General features: G+C 41.2%; 2 protein-coding genes across 9 annotated transcripts in view; one reads left to right on the top strand and one right to left on the bottom strand.

Annotated features, from left to right (window-relative positions):
- Positions 1-6929, bottom strand: part of SPATA5 (spermatogenesis associated 5) — a 306473-nt gene extending 299544 nt beyond the window's left edge. For 7 of the 8 annotated variants that reach the window (XR_008445214.1, XR_008445213.1, XM_054030920.1 and 4 more), the window contains exons 1-3: positions 6722-6929; positions 4403-4527; positions 3596-3753 (exon numbers count right to left, since the gene is read on the bottom strand). Coding sequence is in view for 6 of the 8 variants with exons in the window: in XM_054030920.1 (XP_053886895.1) it covers positions 3596-3753; positions 4403-4527; positions 6722-6851 (413 nt within the window). In the remaining 2 variants the exon portion in view is untranslated. The remainder of the gene's footprint in view (positions 1-3595; positions 3754-4402; positions 4528-6721) is intronic. The other variant, XM_054030921.1, reaches the window with a different exon arrangement.
- Positions 6923-16756, top strand: part of NUDT6 (nudix hydrolase 6) — a 33332-nt gene continuing 23498 nt past the window's right edge. Inside the window, exons 1-2 of the mRNA XM_054030926.1 lie at positions 6923-7243; positions 9604-9807. Coding sequence (XP_053886901.1) covers positions 7003-7243; positions 9604-9807 — 445 coding nt within the window. The 5' untranslated portion in view covers positions 6923-7002. The remainder of the gene's footprint in view (positions 7244-9603; positions 9808-16756) is intronic.

Raw genomic sequence — 16756 nt, 5'->3', positions numbered from 1 at the left:
AAAAGTCTCAGCATTCTGCTTAGGAAAAGTTTCTAAAAGATTATTATAACCAAAAGTATTTTAGAAATTAGGAAGAATTCCAGTGGCAGTTCTCTTTTAGGGAAAATCTATTTCATAAAAATGTTACAGCTGAAAACACAGGAAGGTATGATGTATAGTATTCACATACAACACATACGGACACTAAGTTTATTTTATTAACTTTACTTAAAAACACCTACCTTTCTGGTGGAGGGTTTAAATGAAATGAGTATTTTCTACCAGTTAACTAAACTAAGGGGGGCATGTAACACTAGGCAAGCTTTCCATATCCTTTGCTTTGCTGTAGCTTAAAACGGTAGTTATATGTTTTTTCCTTATTAGAAAAAAAAGAATAGCAAGCGTACCATATGGAGTTAGTAACAGGCGTTTGTGAAATATACAGCAAACTCATCTAGAATAATTAGAGTAGGACTACTGGCCTGATTATGTTACTGACACTGGCAGTGTGTGCCTGACTTTCTAGAGTATTAAAATGTGTCTGCCATCATTTCTGGCACGCCAATTTGTATGAGGATAGCCTCTCCATATTCAAAGGAACAATCATATGGTTAGACCTGAAATTCAGGGGTTGGGCAGGGATAGGGAATATAGTTTACAAAAATTAATATCACACGGTAATAAAAACTAATATTCCAGGAATCTTTAAAAAAAAAAGTTTGAACTGAAACATTCCCCACCAACCCACATGTTATATCAGTGAAGTATTGTCAATACTGCAAGATCAAAAATCATGAGACAGATCAACAAAAATAAAAAAAGATTAAAAAATAAAAGTAAAAAAAAAAAAAAAAAATCAAGTAGCCTCATGATTTTAAAGCCTATTTGTTTTGGTGTGTTTACTCCTCCTCCCCTTGTCTAAGTTGCAAGTTGAAAATTCAAAGTGAAATGTAAAAAAGCTGCACTCAACATGATAGTGTCATCCCTTATTCGTCCTGTCTGATGGAAAGGTCATTCCTCACAGTTTGCTCCTTCACCCCATCACCATTCTTCCCCCATCAAGCACCTTGAGTGCTCTCCTCAACTCCTCCCAAACACCACTGCATGGTGCCTCCTAACCACCTTACAAACACACTGTGTCCTGTCTCTTCCCTAAGCACTGCTTCCCTGATTTTTTCCCTGGCCTCCTGGGCCTCGGCCTTGCACCCATCTCCCCTGCACTGTGCTCCCCCATTATCCCATTCTGGGCCCAGATTCATCACCCCATGTCTGTCCTCTGTTCCTCTGCCTGCGAGCCTTACTCCCACCATCCTATCCTGTGTCTACAGCTTCCCACAGAACCAATGGCAGGAGAGAGTTCTTCAAAGAATTGTTTATCTACAGGCTAGCAATATTGCTCACCTCAAGTATACACACACCACGAGTCAGTGCCCACAAAATTATCAGACTGACTTGAAAATCGTGACATTTTAAAATATAATCAATCAATGTTAGGTTCTTTTTATTTGCTTTCTTGTGTCATGAGTCTTTAGGGTTCATATTTTCAACTTTCTCTCCACACATAAGGTTACCAGTACTCCAGGACTGTCCTGGAGACTACAGGAATTAAAGATTAATCTTTAATTAAAGATGTCATGTGATGAAACCTCCAGAAATACGTCCAACCAAGACTGGCAACCCTACAAGGGCTACAAATTTTTTTTTTTTTTTTTTAAATTAAAGGAAAGCTGAGATTCTCACATAAAACTGAACTCCTGGATTTATGAGGTTAACAAAATGTGAAACATTCCAAGAGTCAAGTGTTAAAGCTAACAACACTGAAGTAGAGACAGGGACACTTTGGTTATTCTACCAGTCCAATACCAAGAGTGTGGAAAAAGGCTGGAACGCTACTACGCCACCTGGGGCTCCCCAGGGCCAGTTCCCACTTCCCCATGCCACATACTATGCAGAGCTGGGAACTCAGGCTCTACAGAAGACAAATAGCAGCAGACCTCATGAGGGCAAGTGGAAGCTGCATTCCAGATTGGGCTACAAACAGTGGCCCTGTGGATAACTGCACACTTACACACATATACCCCAGTTTGATTCCTGAGATAATAGCAGCGGTCTGCAAGGTGGTCTTCAAGGCTTAAACCAAGCATTAACTGATGGAGTTAGAAAAAGCTTGACCTTAACTGTCCACTCTCAGATTCCTTACACCTTCCTCTGAAGCATCTGGTATTAGCTACTATACAAGACAGGATACAGGACTAGATGGACCACAGGTTTGATCCTATAGTCTTCTGAGAGCACAGACAGCTGTGACAATTATACAAAATCACAGGGCTCAAGTCTAGTTGCTTTACCTAAGCAAATGCAAAATCTACACTAACAGCATTGCCAGAGACTATTTACATTTTTAAAGGGAAGTTAGATTTGTAAAATTATTTCACCATTCCTAATGTGAATACTCCACACTCACATAAATAGCTCAACTACTCTATCAGTAAGGACTTTGCAGCATCAGCCTCTTAATTACAATATTCACATCACAAGTAACGACTTTTTCTAATATTACTTTTAACCTGACGGCATCTCTTTCAAGCAGAGACCATGCTCATCCTTTAAAATAATCTGAAACCAAATTACAAACTTTTTTGATCTTATGGTCATAAAGAATTGTCTGAACCAACTTAGCACAACCTCTGTTTCTAAAGGAGATATTAGGTCAAGAAACTAATAAATATACAAAACACCTGCTAGCTCCCATTTCCTATTATCCTGACACGCTTCCCTTTGTGATTTTATTTTTCCTTTTGGATTATCAACAACAAATTATGATGGGGTATACAAACCCCATACCAGTGTCACAGGGATGGAAGAGCTAACGTGGGCAGGGCTGGCCCTGCCCCTCTGGCCAAGGGTGGCGTAAGGGATGTTCCAGACTGTTGCTGGGAGACAGCAGTCAGCGGCTCTATGGCTCCCAAGAGAGACTCCTGGAAAGCTTCAGGGAAATTGCCCTCAAGGACACACGCTGATCCTACAAGAAGACAGCACATCTCGATATACCAGCTCGACAGGATGGGTTGGGAAAGCCCCAAAGCAACCAGTTAAGTGGTCAGTGCTGCTATCCTCAACCCCTCCTGGAGGTAGGGAATCTGAGACTATACTAAAAGAACTTAGGGAACAGGAGCTCCTTCAAACCCAGTCAGACTATTCCGCTCAGTTTAGTATCACCGAGACTCCTGTTAATGCCGTTTTGCAGCACCCAGACAGCAGGAAGTGCCTATTAGTTTCCTGAAAACTGAGACACAAATATGCAATTTATAAATGGTACATGCTACATTAAATTTTTCAGTCAATTCAGCTAAAGCGCAACTCATAAAATCTTCTGAGTGCAGAAATCCCACAGGTCCCCAGTCCAGGAGGGGTTCCAAGAGGCAGTACTATGCTACTTCTCAAAACAATATTAAGTCCCAATCCTGTCAATACTTTAAGCACATGAGTAGTCTAATTGAAACGCAAAATGGACCTGCATCCACCTACAACAGGCCTTTACGTTCTAGAATCTGTGCGTTCTAGATCAAGTTTGCACACTGGGAGGTAAGGTAATGTTCACAGAAAAATTCCAAACCTCAGCTTCACATCTACTTCTTCTGCCTGCACCACTGCACCGACCACAGGCTGGACAGTGACTGTCTCACCAGGTTTCACTCGCAGATTCTTCTGAGTGATTCCACTTAGGCCAACTTTCCCTCCTGGGAAGCCTGCAACTGGCCAAGCTGTACAGACCTACAGAGAGTTTCAAATTAAATTAAAAAGATAAAACAAAACCACCACACACACTTGGTGATTAAGAGCTTTTTTTTTGGTTGTCATTCCCTAATGAAAGGGAAATACCCTTCATGCCTTTTGAGTCAAACTCCACAAGGGATTAAGGATTGTGTTAAAATGAAATATTCCACAAACACTTAAAATGAAAGGCAATTAGCACTGGACTCCTTAAGGGCTGAACTAACAAGCTTTCTAAAAATGTAACGCTTAAATTTTGTGAATGAGAGAGAATATATAACTAAGGGTAGAGTTTTTCTGTAGATAATGGAAGAGCATCATCAACAGTCTGGAGTTCATTCCCTTTCACTATTTAAAAAAAATAAATAAAATGGAGTGACTTTTAATGGCACTAGCTAAATCCAGGCAAAGAGCAATCAGAAGCTGTGCACAAGTCTCAACACCAAGCTGCAAAAACAGCCTGATGCACAATTCATCTGCTTTTCCAATCCTGAAGTATAACACATAACTGCACTAAATTGTGTGGAGAACTAGAATTCAAAACTGGAATTCTGAAATCTCCAAACTCATCTCCCACTTGTGACCTAACTCCAATCCACCACTTAGCCAAGCACAAAATTAGCCTAACAGACAGGAAAAGAAATCTCACCTCTTGTTTTCCATCTGTACTGGTAAGCAAGACTGGTCGACCTATGCATATATTTGCTGATTTCATACTGTTGAGTCCTAGTTGCACAAGGACTCTTCTGTACATTGTAGGAACTTTGTCATCTGCTAAAATATTAGAGAAAATGTGTCACTCTTTTGTACAATAAGTGAACTTAGTGCTTATAACATGTGCCAGCTCAGAGGGACAAGACTGCAAACAAAACTCCTCTGTTCTGACATGAGGCAGTTGCATTGTCATTACCCCTGCTGTAAAATTCACTACACTACAAAAACAAGCATGCCTGTTCAGTATCTACACTTATTCAATTCTAAGGCTAGAGAGTGAATCATAATGGTGGGCTTTGTGGCTTAGCACATGAGGAATTGGACATATAGCCACAATTAATTTCAAGGCAGCTTGAGTACATGTGCTGCCTTTCGACTACCACTCAGATGGAAGAGGTTACAACTCCTCTTAATCTTCCTTGAAAGCCAGTTTCTTCAGCCATTCAGTCTTTATTTTTTTATTTTTGAGACGGGACAATTTTGTCCTATCCAGCTAGGTTTCTGAACAGCTATCAGATTATAACTTTTGGTCACTATCACCTTGCTCCAGATTTGAACCAGTGATACAAAGGAGGTCTGCATGTCCCATTACCAATCTCACGATCTTTTCAATATCTAATGTGGTGGGCAGATGGCCACTGAAAAGAACAGCACAACCCAGGAGCCATGTCTCTACAAAAATATTTCTGCAACAGAGCAATATTTTTTTTAATTACTTCAGTCTACTAACGAATTGTTCAGTTTAATTGGGAACTGCTGCAGCAGGAAGAGGGTAAGCAAAAACAGAACAGTATACTTTCATTCCTAAAGGAGCAATGAGCAGGACTTTTTTTTTTTTTAAATCATTTAACATTACTGCTTTCTTACTTAGTTTTTAACTTGGAGAGGAGACTAACAGATTTATTTGGGCATAAGCTTTCATGGGTAACTGAAGAAGTGAGGTTTCTTACCCACGAAAGCTAATGCCCAAATAAATCTGTTAGCCTTTAAGGTGCCACCGGACTCCTTGTTGTTTTAGTTTTTAACATTACTTAGTAGTTTCTGTGGAGTTATTGATGTTCGAATAAATAGAGTTGCATACAGAAAATACACAATTTTTTAAAAATCCCAAAGCTCCATTTAATGGTATAGCCAGCCTCAGTAGTGGTAGCCTACTCTTGTACAAGACTTTTAGTATCTGTTTTACACTGAAGAACACAGTTATATGGTTCCAATCCTGCAAATGCTTACAGGAAGTCCCATTAAAATCAATGGGAATAACTCACATGTGAGAGTATCTGCAAGATTAGGGCCTATATTTATTCCATACTATATACACTGTGTTGCATTGTAGCAGATGTGCCTTTTGGTTCCAATCCTATCAGATCTATGCCAGCATGCCTTTGCACGAGCATATGATCAAAACAGAGCCCTGTAGGGCACCAATGGCAAAGTTGCAGCTTTACTTTAGAACAAGTATCAGGGGGTAGCCGTGTTAGTCTGTATCTACAAAAACAACAAAGAGTCTGGTGGCACCTTAAAGACTAACAGATTTATTTGGGCATAAGCTTTCGTGAGTATAAACCTCACTTCTTCGGATGCATAGAGTGAAAGCTACAGATGCAGGCATTATATACAGACACATGGAGAGCAGGGAGTTACTTCACAAGTGGTGAACCAGTGTTGACAAGGCCAATTCTTGTTACTTTAGAACAGCTACGGTCTTATTTATGTTGCATAATTTACCAGATCAACAGCACCGTGTATGTTGATTAGACGATCCATAAATACAAACTAATAGTAAATGTTTGTATGCAACCTTGCATCTCAGATGGCACATAACATTTTTGTTTGCTTGTGTGTTTGTTTTTTTGAAGAGGGCACGGTCGGGTCTAGCAGTGTAGCACCAAAATGTGGGCTTTTAAAAACCGAAATTTTGAAACTGCATGACCCTCCCCCCCCATACACATACACAGAGAGAGAAAGCACTTTACTTGAATTTAAGCGCGTTTAAAATGCTACAACCCCAAAGTTGTGCTGATGTCTTGTAACACAACATGAAAATCGACTGGTCCAGGAAAGTTACAAAAATGCAAACAGTTGAAAGGGGGAAAGCAAACTGGATTGTTGAAAATCCTCTTTCCCCCATAACTATTCTACAGGGTTTAAACTCTCTTCCCCCGGCACAGAGGAAGGATGATTTTGCTGGGGGCAAGTGTGTCAAGCAACCTTTCCCCTCCTGCCCCCGGCACAGCGCCTGCCGCTCGCACCGTACCTTTTTCCAAGAAGTCTGCAGCAGCCAGCGTCAGCAGAGCAGGGGCCCGCTCCGCCGGCTCCGGGGTGGCGCTGGGGGAGCCGCTCTCGGGGGGCAGCCGCCCCCTGCTCTTTCTTTTGGGGGCCGACATGGCAGGAGGAACCGGCCCGGCAGCGAACACGTGCGCAGCCCCTGGAAGTGCTTCCTAATCAGAGTGCAAAGGCCGGCGCCGCCCCTTAGTCCTCGCCCCGCCTGCCAGCAGCAGCCCTCGGCTCCTGCCCGCTGCCCCCCGGCGCAGAGCGATGCTGGGGGCCCGGGCGCTGCGCTGGGGTCTCCCTGCACGGCGCGCCCCGAACGGGGCAAGGCCCCAGCCGGCCCGAGTCCCTCTGTGCGGCCGCCGCCTGGGGAGCTTAGCCGGTTGCAGCCCGGCGGGAGCCGGGCTCCAACCACAGCTGGATAAGTTTGGCGGCGTAACCGTGCACCTGGATCAGCTTCACACGCCAGACAGCCTGGACCAAGTCACCTTCCAGAGATGGCTACAGGGCAAGTGCATTTCAGGGCCACGGGGCCGGCGCAGCAGCCTGAAGGGCCACGCGCTGCCCCGGTGGGCACAAGGGGACTGAGCTGGAGGGCAGTAGCTACAGAAGATCAGGTCTTGTGTAAAGAAGTGATCTCCCCACCCCTCATTGCGACCAGTAGCAAAACTCCCACTGACTAAACTGAGCCCAGGATTTCCCCCCAGCCAGGGCTCTCTAATCTTTACAGGAGGAAGCAGGGGTATCAACATACATAAACCACACACTAATAACAAACACTACCAGTAATCCTGTACTCACACAAACCTCCCATTGCATCACTGGGACTACTTCCTCACTTGGGAGACCATTGACACCACCAGGCCCAACTAAAGTAATTTATTCATTATGTGGTTAAAATTTGGTATATTGAATGCCCCCAGCTGAGATTTTATAAAACACCCAGGAGCGTGTATTTTGCATGGCTTCCTTTATTTCAGTTTGAAACTATCTTTTTTTTAAATTAGATTTAAACATTGCTCTTTGCGATCTGCAACCCAACAGTAGCAGCCTTATGCAATCAGATACCAATTTGAAAGAGTAACTGAGGAATCTGTTTTTATTGTCCAATATAAATTCAGCGGGGAGGGGGGGGGGAAGAAGAGCCATTAATTACAAGTAAGTTGTGTTTTTAAAAAGTTGTAATTTTAAATTGTTAATGGTATATTATCCAGTTTTGCTTGTCAAATTTTAAGTCCTAATGTTCCTTTTCTAAAGGCCATTTTTTAATCCCTTGAAATGTCCTCGTATACATTTACCTGTCATTCTTGACTCTGAAGAGAAAGCATACTTATCTAGCTGGCCTACTAGCCTCCAATCTAATTCTTTCCTCAGGATGGCATAATTGTGTAACCTTGGGTTTACAATTGCACAACACAGAATTCAACCTTTAACTTCTATTACTACTGGAGGAAAAAAAGTGAATACATGCAAAGCGCAGAATCTGTATTATCCATTGTGTAAAGCTGTAAGCAAAATGTATATAAAGTTCCACCAAAAACCTACAAACAACATAATATTGTAAACCACAATATGGGAGATCCACTGTTTAGACAATGATAAATATCTCTTGTACTTTAATTTCCAGTGATAGTAGCAAATAACTTGACTGATCAAGAGACTGTTCAGTTATTTGCATGTTCAAAATGAGTGTCCTTACTGCCAGTTACCATCTTCTTTGGAGATGTGTTTTCATTGTTATTCTTAATTAAGTACATTTTTTTCACTGTTACCCAAAATTATTATGAGAAGACAGTTATTTGAATTAAAACTGGGATTGTACCTATAGTCAAAGAAGTAACTGCAAATAAGGCAGTTTATTCTTCTACTTATTAGTTGTCTCTGTATATATGAGTCTGATCCATCAAAATCTTGAGCCAGCAAACAGGCATGGAATTAACTTTACTATGGGGAGTAGTCCCAATGGAGAAAGGATGGACAACTGGTTAGAGCTCCTTCCTAGGACTTGCAAGACCTGAATTCAAGTCTGTGCTCTGCCATGGACTTTGTGTGCCTCCTTGGGCAAAATCAGTTAGCCTCTCTGTACCTCAGTTCCCCATCTGTAAAATGGGGATAATAGTACTACTGTACTTCTCAGAGGTGCTGTGAGGATAATCACATTGGAGATTGTGAGGTGTTCAGATATTTACAGAGATGAGGGCTATGTAAGTATGACGGAAAGTTAAGCACATGCCTAAGTGCTTGCAGGATTGGGGCCTGTGTTCTCTGACAAAAATAAGTTACTACTGTTATCTCTGCAAAGTTAATGCAGCTGTGGAAAAGTGAACTAGATTCTACTCTTTATCATTCTTACTCAACAAAATCATCACATAAATCCTATCTGGAGAATCTTTTTTACTAGTGATCATGTAAGAAGCAGAAAGGACACAGATGAATTTTTAGATCCCAGGTACAATTTGCATGATTGACACTTGAAAGCAAAGTTTTTGATTTGTAAACAGAGTAAATTGTATGAATAGAAATTGAGTCAGATTTTCAGTGCCATACTCCCTTTTTGCAATCAGATTTCACCTACATTTTTTCACCTGTTGTTTGCTCCTGCAATAAATGAGGCCAGCTTGAAAACCTTTAGAAATCAGGCCCTAAAAGAGAATGAATATGGAATATGCCACAATATAATTTCACAATCACTTGTCTGACTACTGCTGTTACTCTACATTAAGCTCTGCTATTATGTTCAGCAGAACTAAAGAATTTAGTAAAGGGGGGGGGAGGAGTGGCCATCAGAGGACACCAGCTTTTATTTTCCCATCTGTTTTCTTGATTTGAAAGTATACAATGAGTTTTATGTTATCTTTTTTTTTCCAGAGTCTGTCAAGCAATGGAGAGCAGAAGGCAGAATAGCAGTCTGGCTGCACATTCCTATTCTCCAAAGCAAATTTATAGCCACTGCTGCTTTGCAGGGCTTTACTTTCCACCATGCAGAATCAGACTCATCCACGCTGACCCTGTGGCTAGGAGAAGGGCACAGCAGGTTACCAGGGTATGCCACACATCAGTTAGGAGTGGCAGGTTAGTTCTAAAAACAATTCTATTTATGAAAAACAGCTGATGGTTTAGGACCTGATTTAGCAATAAGTCGGCCAGGCTTCCACACTACACAAACCTGTAGGACAATTTTGCGAAGTGCAGTCTGTCATTCACGAGTGTCCCTACAGAACAAATATATTGTGCTATGTTGGAATAAAAACAAACTGGTAAGCTGATGTCTCAGTTTTCAGGGTGGAAATTTTTTTAAACAGTGTTGGCTAATGGAATGGAGTCCTGAAGCTTTAAAATTTCACCTGTCCTATAGGACTCTATTTAAAAAAACTAAACAAAATCAGGAATTCTATGGCATTCACCCTGCAAAGAGAGAAATGTCCTCCAGGAGAGATGGAATGTTAAGGCTCCAGAACTATAATTAAAAAATGAGAACTAATAAGTATCTTTTTTCAAAAATTAGAAGGAATACAAGGGTCTTCTTAAAGATATTCTATGTATTGTAAACATGGACCCAGTTCTTGGAGCCATCCAAATATGCTAAAATACCTGTCATGGTTATAGGACTAGCTGAATCTCTGATCTTGGGGGCACCCCCCTGGTCTCACACCTCCTGCCTTTACTTTCCCAGGGGTTGAATCACACAATTCTCCCACTCTTAGTCTAGGTCCTGGGCTATAACACCCAATGGCTCAAATGTGCTTATTACAGAGCAGCTCCAAATCTGTGCCACCGCCAATTTGAGGGAGTGGGGAGGGGCAAAAATCATCAGTTTTAGGCAATGGTGTACAGGTTAGCTGATCATAGGGTGACCAGACAGCAAATGTAAAAAATCAGGAGAGGGAGTTGGGGGGGGGGGGTAAAAGGAGCCTATAATAAGAAAAAGACCCAAAAATCAGGACATCTGGTCACCCTAGCTCAGTGGCTCTCAAACTTTTTTACTGGTGACCCTTTTCACATAGCAAGCTTCTGAGTGCAACCTCCCACCCCCCTTATAAATTAAAAACACTTTTTTTTATATATTTAACACCAGAATAAATGCTGGAGGCAAAGTAGGGTTTGGGGTGGAGGTTGACAGCTCACAACCCCCCCCCCCATGTAATAACCTCATGACCCCCTGAGGGGTCCCGACTCCTAGTTTGAGAACCCCTGCCCTAGCTGATCACCACATGATTTTGAGAGCCTGTAAACAGCAAACATGCAAATTCTAGTGAAGAGATAACTTTATAATCTTCCATCTCACATGAGTAAATTTAATTATATTGTAAAAAGAACATCTAACTATAAAGAAACTTTTTTTTTTCTGATTTACATTAAAAAACAGCTTTGCAAATTGAGTTGCCAGTCACACATTTTGCAGTGCAAATCAGCAGAGGGCAGCACAGCTGAAAATGCTTAAGACAAGCCTTGGGTTTTTTTTCAATGGACATGTTTGAACATGTTTTCCAGAGGTATGAAAACCTCATCATTAAAATATGTGGCATTAAACTAAGGTCAAACAATGCATTGCCTTTGCAAAAGTACAGTATTATTCCTTATGGTTACAATTTACATATTTGAGAAAATAGAAGTAACTGAAAAGGGATTTTCCTGAAGTAGGATTTGCATAACTCAAAATGTAATTTTAAGAAGTCATAGCTTTAAAAAAAAAAAAAAAAAGTTTTATATACTACAAAACCAAAATAATGTATGTGGAGAATATCTTTTAAATACTAGCATCTGATTGTCTGTCACTGTGGGGTGAACATTTTGCCTGTATTTTATACAAATAAGAACTAACTGCAAGGGCAGAAGCAATTAAATAGTTCCAGAAATTGTGACATATTGATTTCAAGCACTGCTGCATAATAATTTAATAAAAAAAATAACTCTAGGACTGTTTATATATTTATTTTCTGCTATTGCTTTTGAATCCAGCAGGTTTCAGTAGCAGTTTTTGATTGAAGGAAAAGATCAGGAAGACATGATAGCATAAATCAGCTGATTTATTTAAGTAAAGCAGTAGCAGTGCTATTCTCTTCTGTATAAGTTCTTCTGTATAGGTGCAGTGGAGGGTTTTCTTTTGGATTATATATTTTTTTACACACACATTCCTATATGTTCATGTTAGAGAAGGCAAGGCAAAAGAAATGCACTGTGTACTGAGGGTGGAAGGTTGTGAGGTTTTTGGTGATCCTCAGCTCCTGTGAGTGCCAGACTGGATTCATTCCACAGTGCCAGACTGGATCCTGAGAAAGCTGTCTCCGTCACAGATGAGCTCACCCCATTGTAGAACATTCCATTGGGGGGAGGGATAGCTCAGTGGTTTGAGCATTGGCCTGCTAAACCCAGCGTTGTGAGTTCAATCCTTGAGGGGGCCACTCTGGGGCAAAATCAGTACTTGGTCCTGCTAGTGAAGGCAGGGGGCTGGACTTGATGACCTTTCAAGGTCCCTTCCAGTTCTAGGAGATGGGATATCTCCATTAATTTAATTTTGGGAGGGAGGGATAGCTCAGTGGTTTGAGCATTGGCCTGCTAAACCCAGGGTTGTGAGTTCAATCCTTGAGGGGGGCCATTTAGGGATCTAGGGCAAAAATCTGTCTGGGGATTAGTCCTGCTTTGAGCAGGGGGTTGGACTAGATGACCTCCTGAGGTCCCTTCCAACCCTGATATTCTGTGTCTGTGTCTATTGTTCCAGAAAAGCAAAATTGTTGACCACAGTGTCCAGACTGGAGCTTTAGGGAGTCTTTTAGATACCTTGGGCCCTGGCCATAGAGCTGCTTGAAGATAACAACTGAGACCTTCCACTCGATTCCATATCCTATAGGAAGTCAGTATAGAGAGCATAGAACAGGTCTGATGTGTTTGTGGTAGCCACTGTTGTTGAAGTGACATGCTGCACCATTCTGTACCAGTTGGAGTTTCCCAGGTGCTGAAGAGTTCATGCCCAGCTATATTGTATGGTTGTGTAGACTAGCTAAGAGACGACAAAGGTGTGAATAAATGAGGCCAGGTCACTATTCACCAGGATAGCACAGAGTCGCTTAGTCAGCTAAAGATGGGAGAAAGTATTACTCACAGATGCTATCTACTATTGTTTAACAGTAGAGAAATGTGTGGTGTTTTCCCCTGTATATGGATTATGAATTTATTGCATCAATTTGCAGCAATAGGATTTTTAGACATGTAACTACTTTTCAACAAAATGGAAAGGTTCTTTCAGTCATTTCCTATATATGTAAAGGCAGGGCCATCCTTAGGCATACACAGAAGTAATTTGGGGCAGTAAATTTTGTGGTGCCCTAGGCAGCTGTATGCAGCGCTGGCTCCAGCAGCCAGCCCCTTTGCTCCGCCCCTGCCCTGTCCCCATTCAACCTCTTCCCCCCAAACCCCGCCCGACCTCTTCCTGCCCCCACGCCACTCCTTCCCCCAAGCAACGCAGCCTGTGGGATTAGCAGGGATACTGGAGCCGGCAGAAGGGGTCGGGCCCAGACCCGCACTCACCAGTGCCAGGAAGCAGACTGACCAGGCTCCAGCCGCGTTGCTCCGCTTCCCACTGGTGAGTGCAGGGACGGGCCTGACCCCTTCCTCCAAGCCCCCTCCCCCAAGCGACAGGGCTGGGGGAGCGGAGCGGGCTGGGTCTGGGTCGCTCTGTTTCCCGCTGCCACCAGTGAGTGGGGGGGGGGGCGGGCCCGACTCCTGCTGCTGGCGCCAGGGCCCCCGCTAATCCCCCACGCTGCCCTGGGCCTCCCTGCCCTGCTGCTGCTCCGCACAGCTCCTCCCCTCCGCGGCCCTTGAGCGCAGTCCCCCCATATACTTTTGTGTCATGCAGAATTTAAGGAAGGAAAAACATGTTACAAGCCCAAGATCACGCAAATATTTTAAATTAGATATTCTCTGTTCATAAGGGAATACTATATAATGAGACCCAAGAAGGTTAGGAGTTAGGCTATGTATACCTGTACATGACCAATATCCTGAAACAGAATCTAATCTTTCCTGTCTCCCTCCACACCTAGTTTAGTACCTACCTGACAACGAGTATTCTTTTTCATTGTTTCAAATTTTGAACTGGTTATGGGAAGAAAGAAAGTACTTTGAATTGGAGCAAGAGGAGGGTCCTACACCCGAGGTAGTCAATTATTTTTTTGTCAAGGTCCAGACTCCAGAGAAAATAATTTAAAAATACAACAACAATGATAATAAGTAAATAAGATTTTCAGGGTCTGTTCAAAAGCATCTGGCGGTCTGCCTATTGACTACCCCTGTCTTACACAATTGAACAGAAGCCACTGGCCATTGCTATAAAGCAGTGGTTCTCAACCTATTTACCATTGTGAGCTGCATCTGCAGCTCTCTATATGTTATGTTGGCCACATCCACACAATAGATATACTACCTGTATGGCCCTGAGGATGTCACATGGGCCGCAGTTGTATGCTGATTCAGCCACAGGTTGAGAACCACTGCTATAAAGGTTTGTGATAAGAAAAGCTGCTACAAATGACCATGTGATATTGCAGGAAATGATAACATTAAATAGGTTATGGACTTTCCAAAGCAGTTTTGGGAATTTTAAAAACAGTTTTCCATATCTCAAAATAATTCATATTTGTCTGTTAATGTTTATAGCACATGCATTCAGGGTTTATAGTGGGCCACAGTTCACTGGGCTCTGAACATCTGTTGCTGGCACAAAGTTAAAACAGTTTTATAATTTTATTCATAAGTGGTTTAGATATCTGCTTGTTGTCCTCTAACAATGGAGTTTTTTTTTTAAATTCTATCATCTGATTCCAAAAGGAGACAAGTGATTGAACAAAATAGCATTCTAATAGCTATTGCCTTGGGAGAGGACAGGTTGAAACCTTTCCAGAGAGTCAATGTGGTTCAAAGCATCTGGTTTGAAATACTCTCTAAAGCCACAGATACAAATTCCAGGGCCTGCTATTGATCTCTGATATAGGAGACCAGAAGCAGACCACCACTAGCATTTTTTTCTATCTTCTTTTTGATTGAATCATTACTTATGACTGATTCTAGGCACATCACAGTGCTCAGTTACATTGACAGATATCAGTTTGTTGGGAGCAGAGGAGAGAAACAGCTGACCCTTCTTTCTAGTTAAGCCAGACGGCTGTTTGCCATTTCCAGTGGCCATTCTTGGTCTCAGAAAGCCATATGGCTGAGGAGCAGCTTTTCTAGAAAATAGCCACAACCACAGCGTATGTAAAAGTTGATCCCAGCATCTCCTCCCTCCCCCCCAAACAGGATTCCACACTAACCAGTATACAGCTATCTACAGGGAGGGTGAAGGAAGCAGATATGACTAATTCCCTAAAGTATGTCCTTTCACAGAGCTTGACTTCAGGGTTGCTATTTCTTTCTCCTACACAGAAAACTCCCATTTCTGTATTATGTAGAAAAGGATGTTTTCAATCTAACAATTCATTCCTTAATAATTCCCTTATGTTAAAATATTTTCCATAGTATTCTAGACGTATGCATCAGAGTGCTAACCACATAGGCTTCCATCTGCTCAAAATTGATAGGAACAGTTCTTCCTGTAATTATCTACTAATTTTAAATCAGTGCACAAATTGATGTGGAAAAGGGCACTGTAAGTTGTACCCACAGTTCTCATTGTGCTCACCAGAGCACATAAATCTGAAATCTGTCAAATGGAGGTTGGGGTAGTAAAATGTCTGTTTTAAAAGTGACATCTGTTTTTAAATTGGAATCCTTTCAAAAACGATTACTAGGTGTGATAGGATGACTAGACCTGAAAACAGACAGAGTTTTAAGAAAAATAAAGAAACTTGACTGTGGAAGAAAGTAACAGGCTAACTGCAAGCACCAGAGTACACTGCAAGGCTTAATTATTCAGTCAGACCCTTGAACTCATATTTTTCCACCAAGTAAAGGTGGCTCTGTGCCATTTGGGGAGCAGTGCTATTTGATAAACAGGTTGACTCCAATACTGCTCGCTGTTTAGAAAGAATTCAGATTATCTAGAGAGAATATAAATGAATATATAAGCAAATTGGTAGAATAGTTTCATCATCAATAAAACCAACCTGCTGAATTCAAAATGTATTTGTGATAAGCAGATGTCATTTTCTGCCTGTTTCTTAATCTGAAAGTACCGATATCTCCTGAGGGAACTCCTGGCCTCCAGGGTGGATTTGATTTAAATCACTAGTCAGGAAGACTCAACTTAATCATGGATTTCTACATAAAAGTGCATTCTTGTTGGTTGTTATAACCTTAATACATATTCTTCACAACTCAGAGATAGATGTAGGTGTTTCATTTTTAGAAGGTACACACTATACATTTTTAAAGTGATTTATTTTGAAAACTTTTTAGATTAGTTTTACAGCTATATCAGAAAATGAATGATTATTTGGTTATTTCATTTACCAAAGGTAATTGAAGCAGATATTTATGAAGTCACTGGGAGGTGAACTATCTCCAATTCAACAGATTAATCATTAATATTTGGAGGATTTTCTTGCCATGCTGTATTAGGAGGAGAACATCACCAGAAAGATGTTTAAATTGTTTTATTTAACTAAAACAACACTGTTATGTATTCTGGATGTTTTTCTTCAACAGCAAACATATAATATTTTACAAAACAAGTATATGATTTTTTGAATTTAGTTAAACATTCAAGTTTTTTAAAATCAGGTTCGTTTTTGTAAAAAAAAAATTTAAGTAAAATAGTTAAATGAAATTTTTAAAAAATAAAAATAGAGACTGTCAGCCAGGTCAACATGAGAAACTTAAAATATTGGCTTCTGCAGCTAACTCAGTCGTCTTGATCTTCATTTTCCTATTTGTTCATAATCTGGAAAAGAAAAACAAGCTTTCCTGCTTTTTTAGGTCCCAAACAATTGCTCAATTTGGAATGAATTAGTCCAAAGGAAGAAAATATTCTTCCTTCACAAGCAGAAGCAGCTACTACTGTAAAAAGTGAGATGATCACTTCAGCAGT

Source organism: Malaclemys terrapin, chromosome 5 (assembly GCF_027887155.1).
Source record: "Malaclemys terrapin pileata isolate rMalTer1 chromosome 5, rMalTer1.hap1, whole genome shotgun sequence".
Lineage (NCBI taxonomy): Eukaryota > Metazoa > Chordata > Testudines > Emydidae > Malaclemys > Malaclemys terrapin.
The sequence above is the reverse complement of the archived record's forward strand: the minus strand, read 5'-3'. Positions and strand labels throughout refer to the sequence as shown.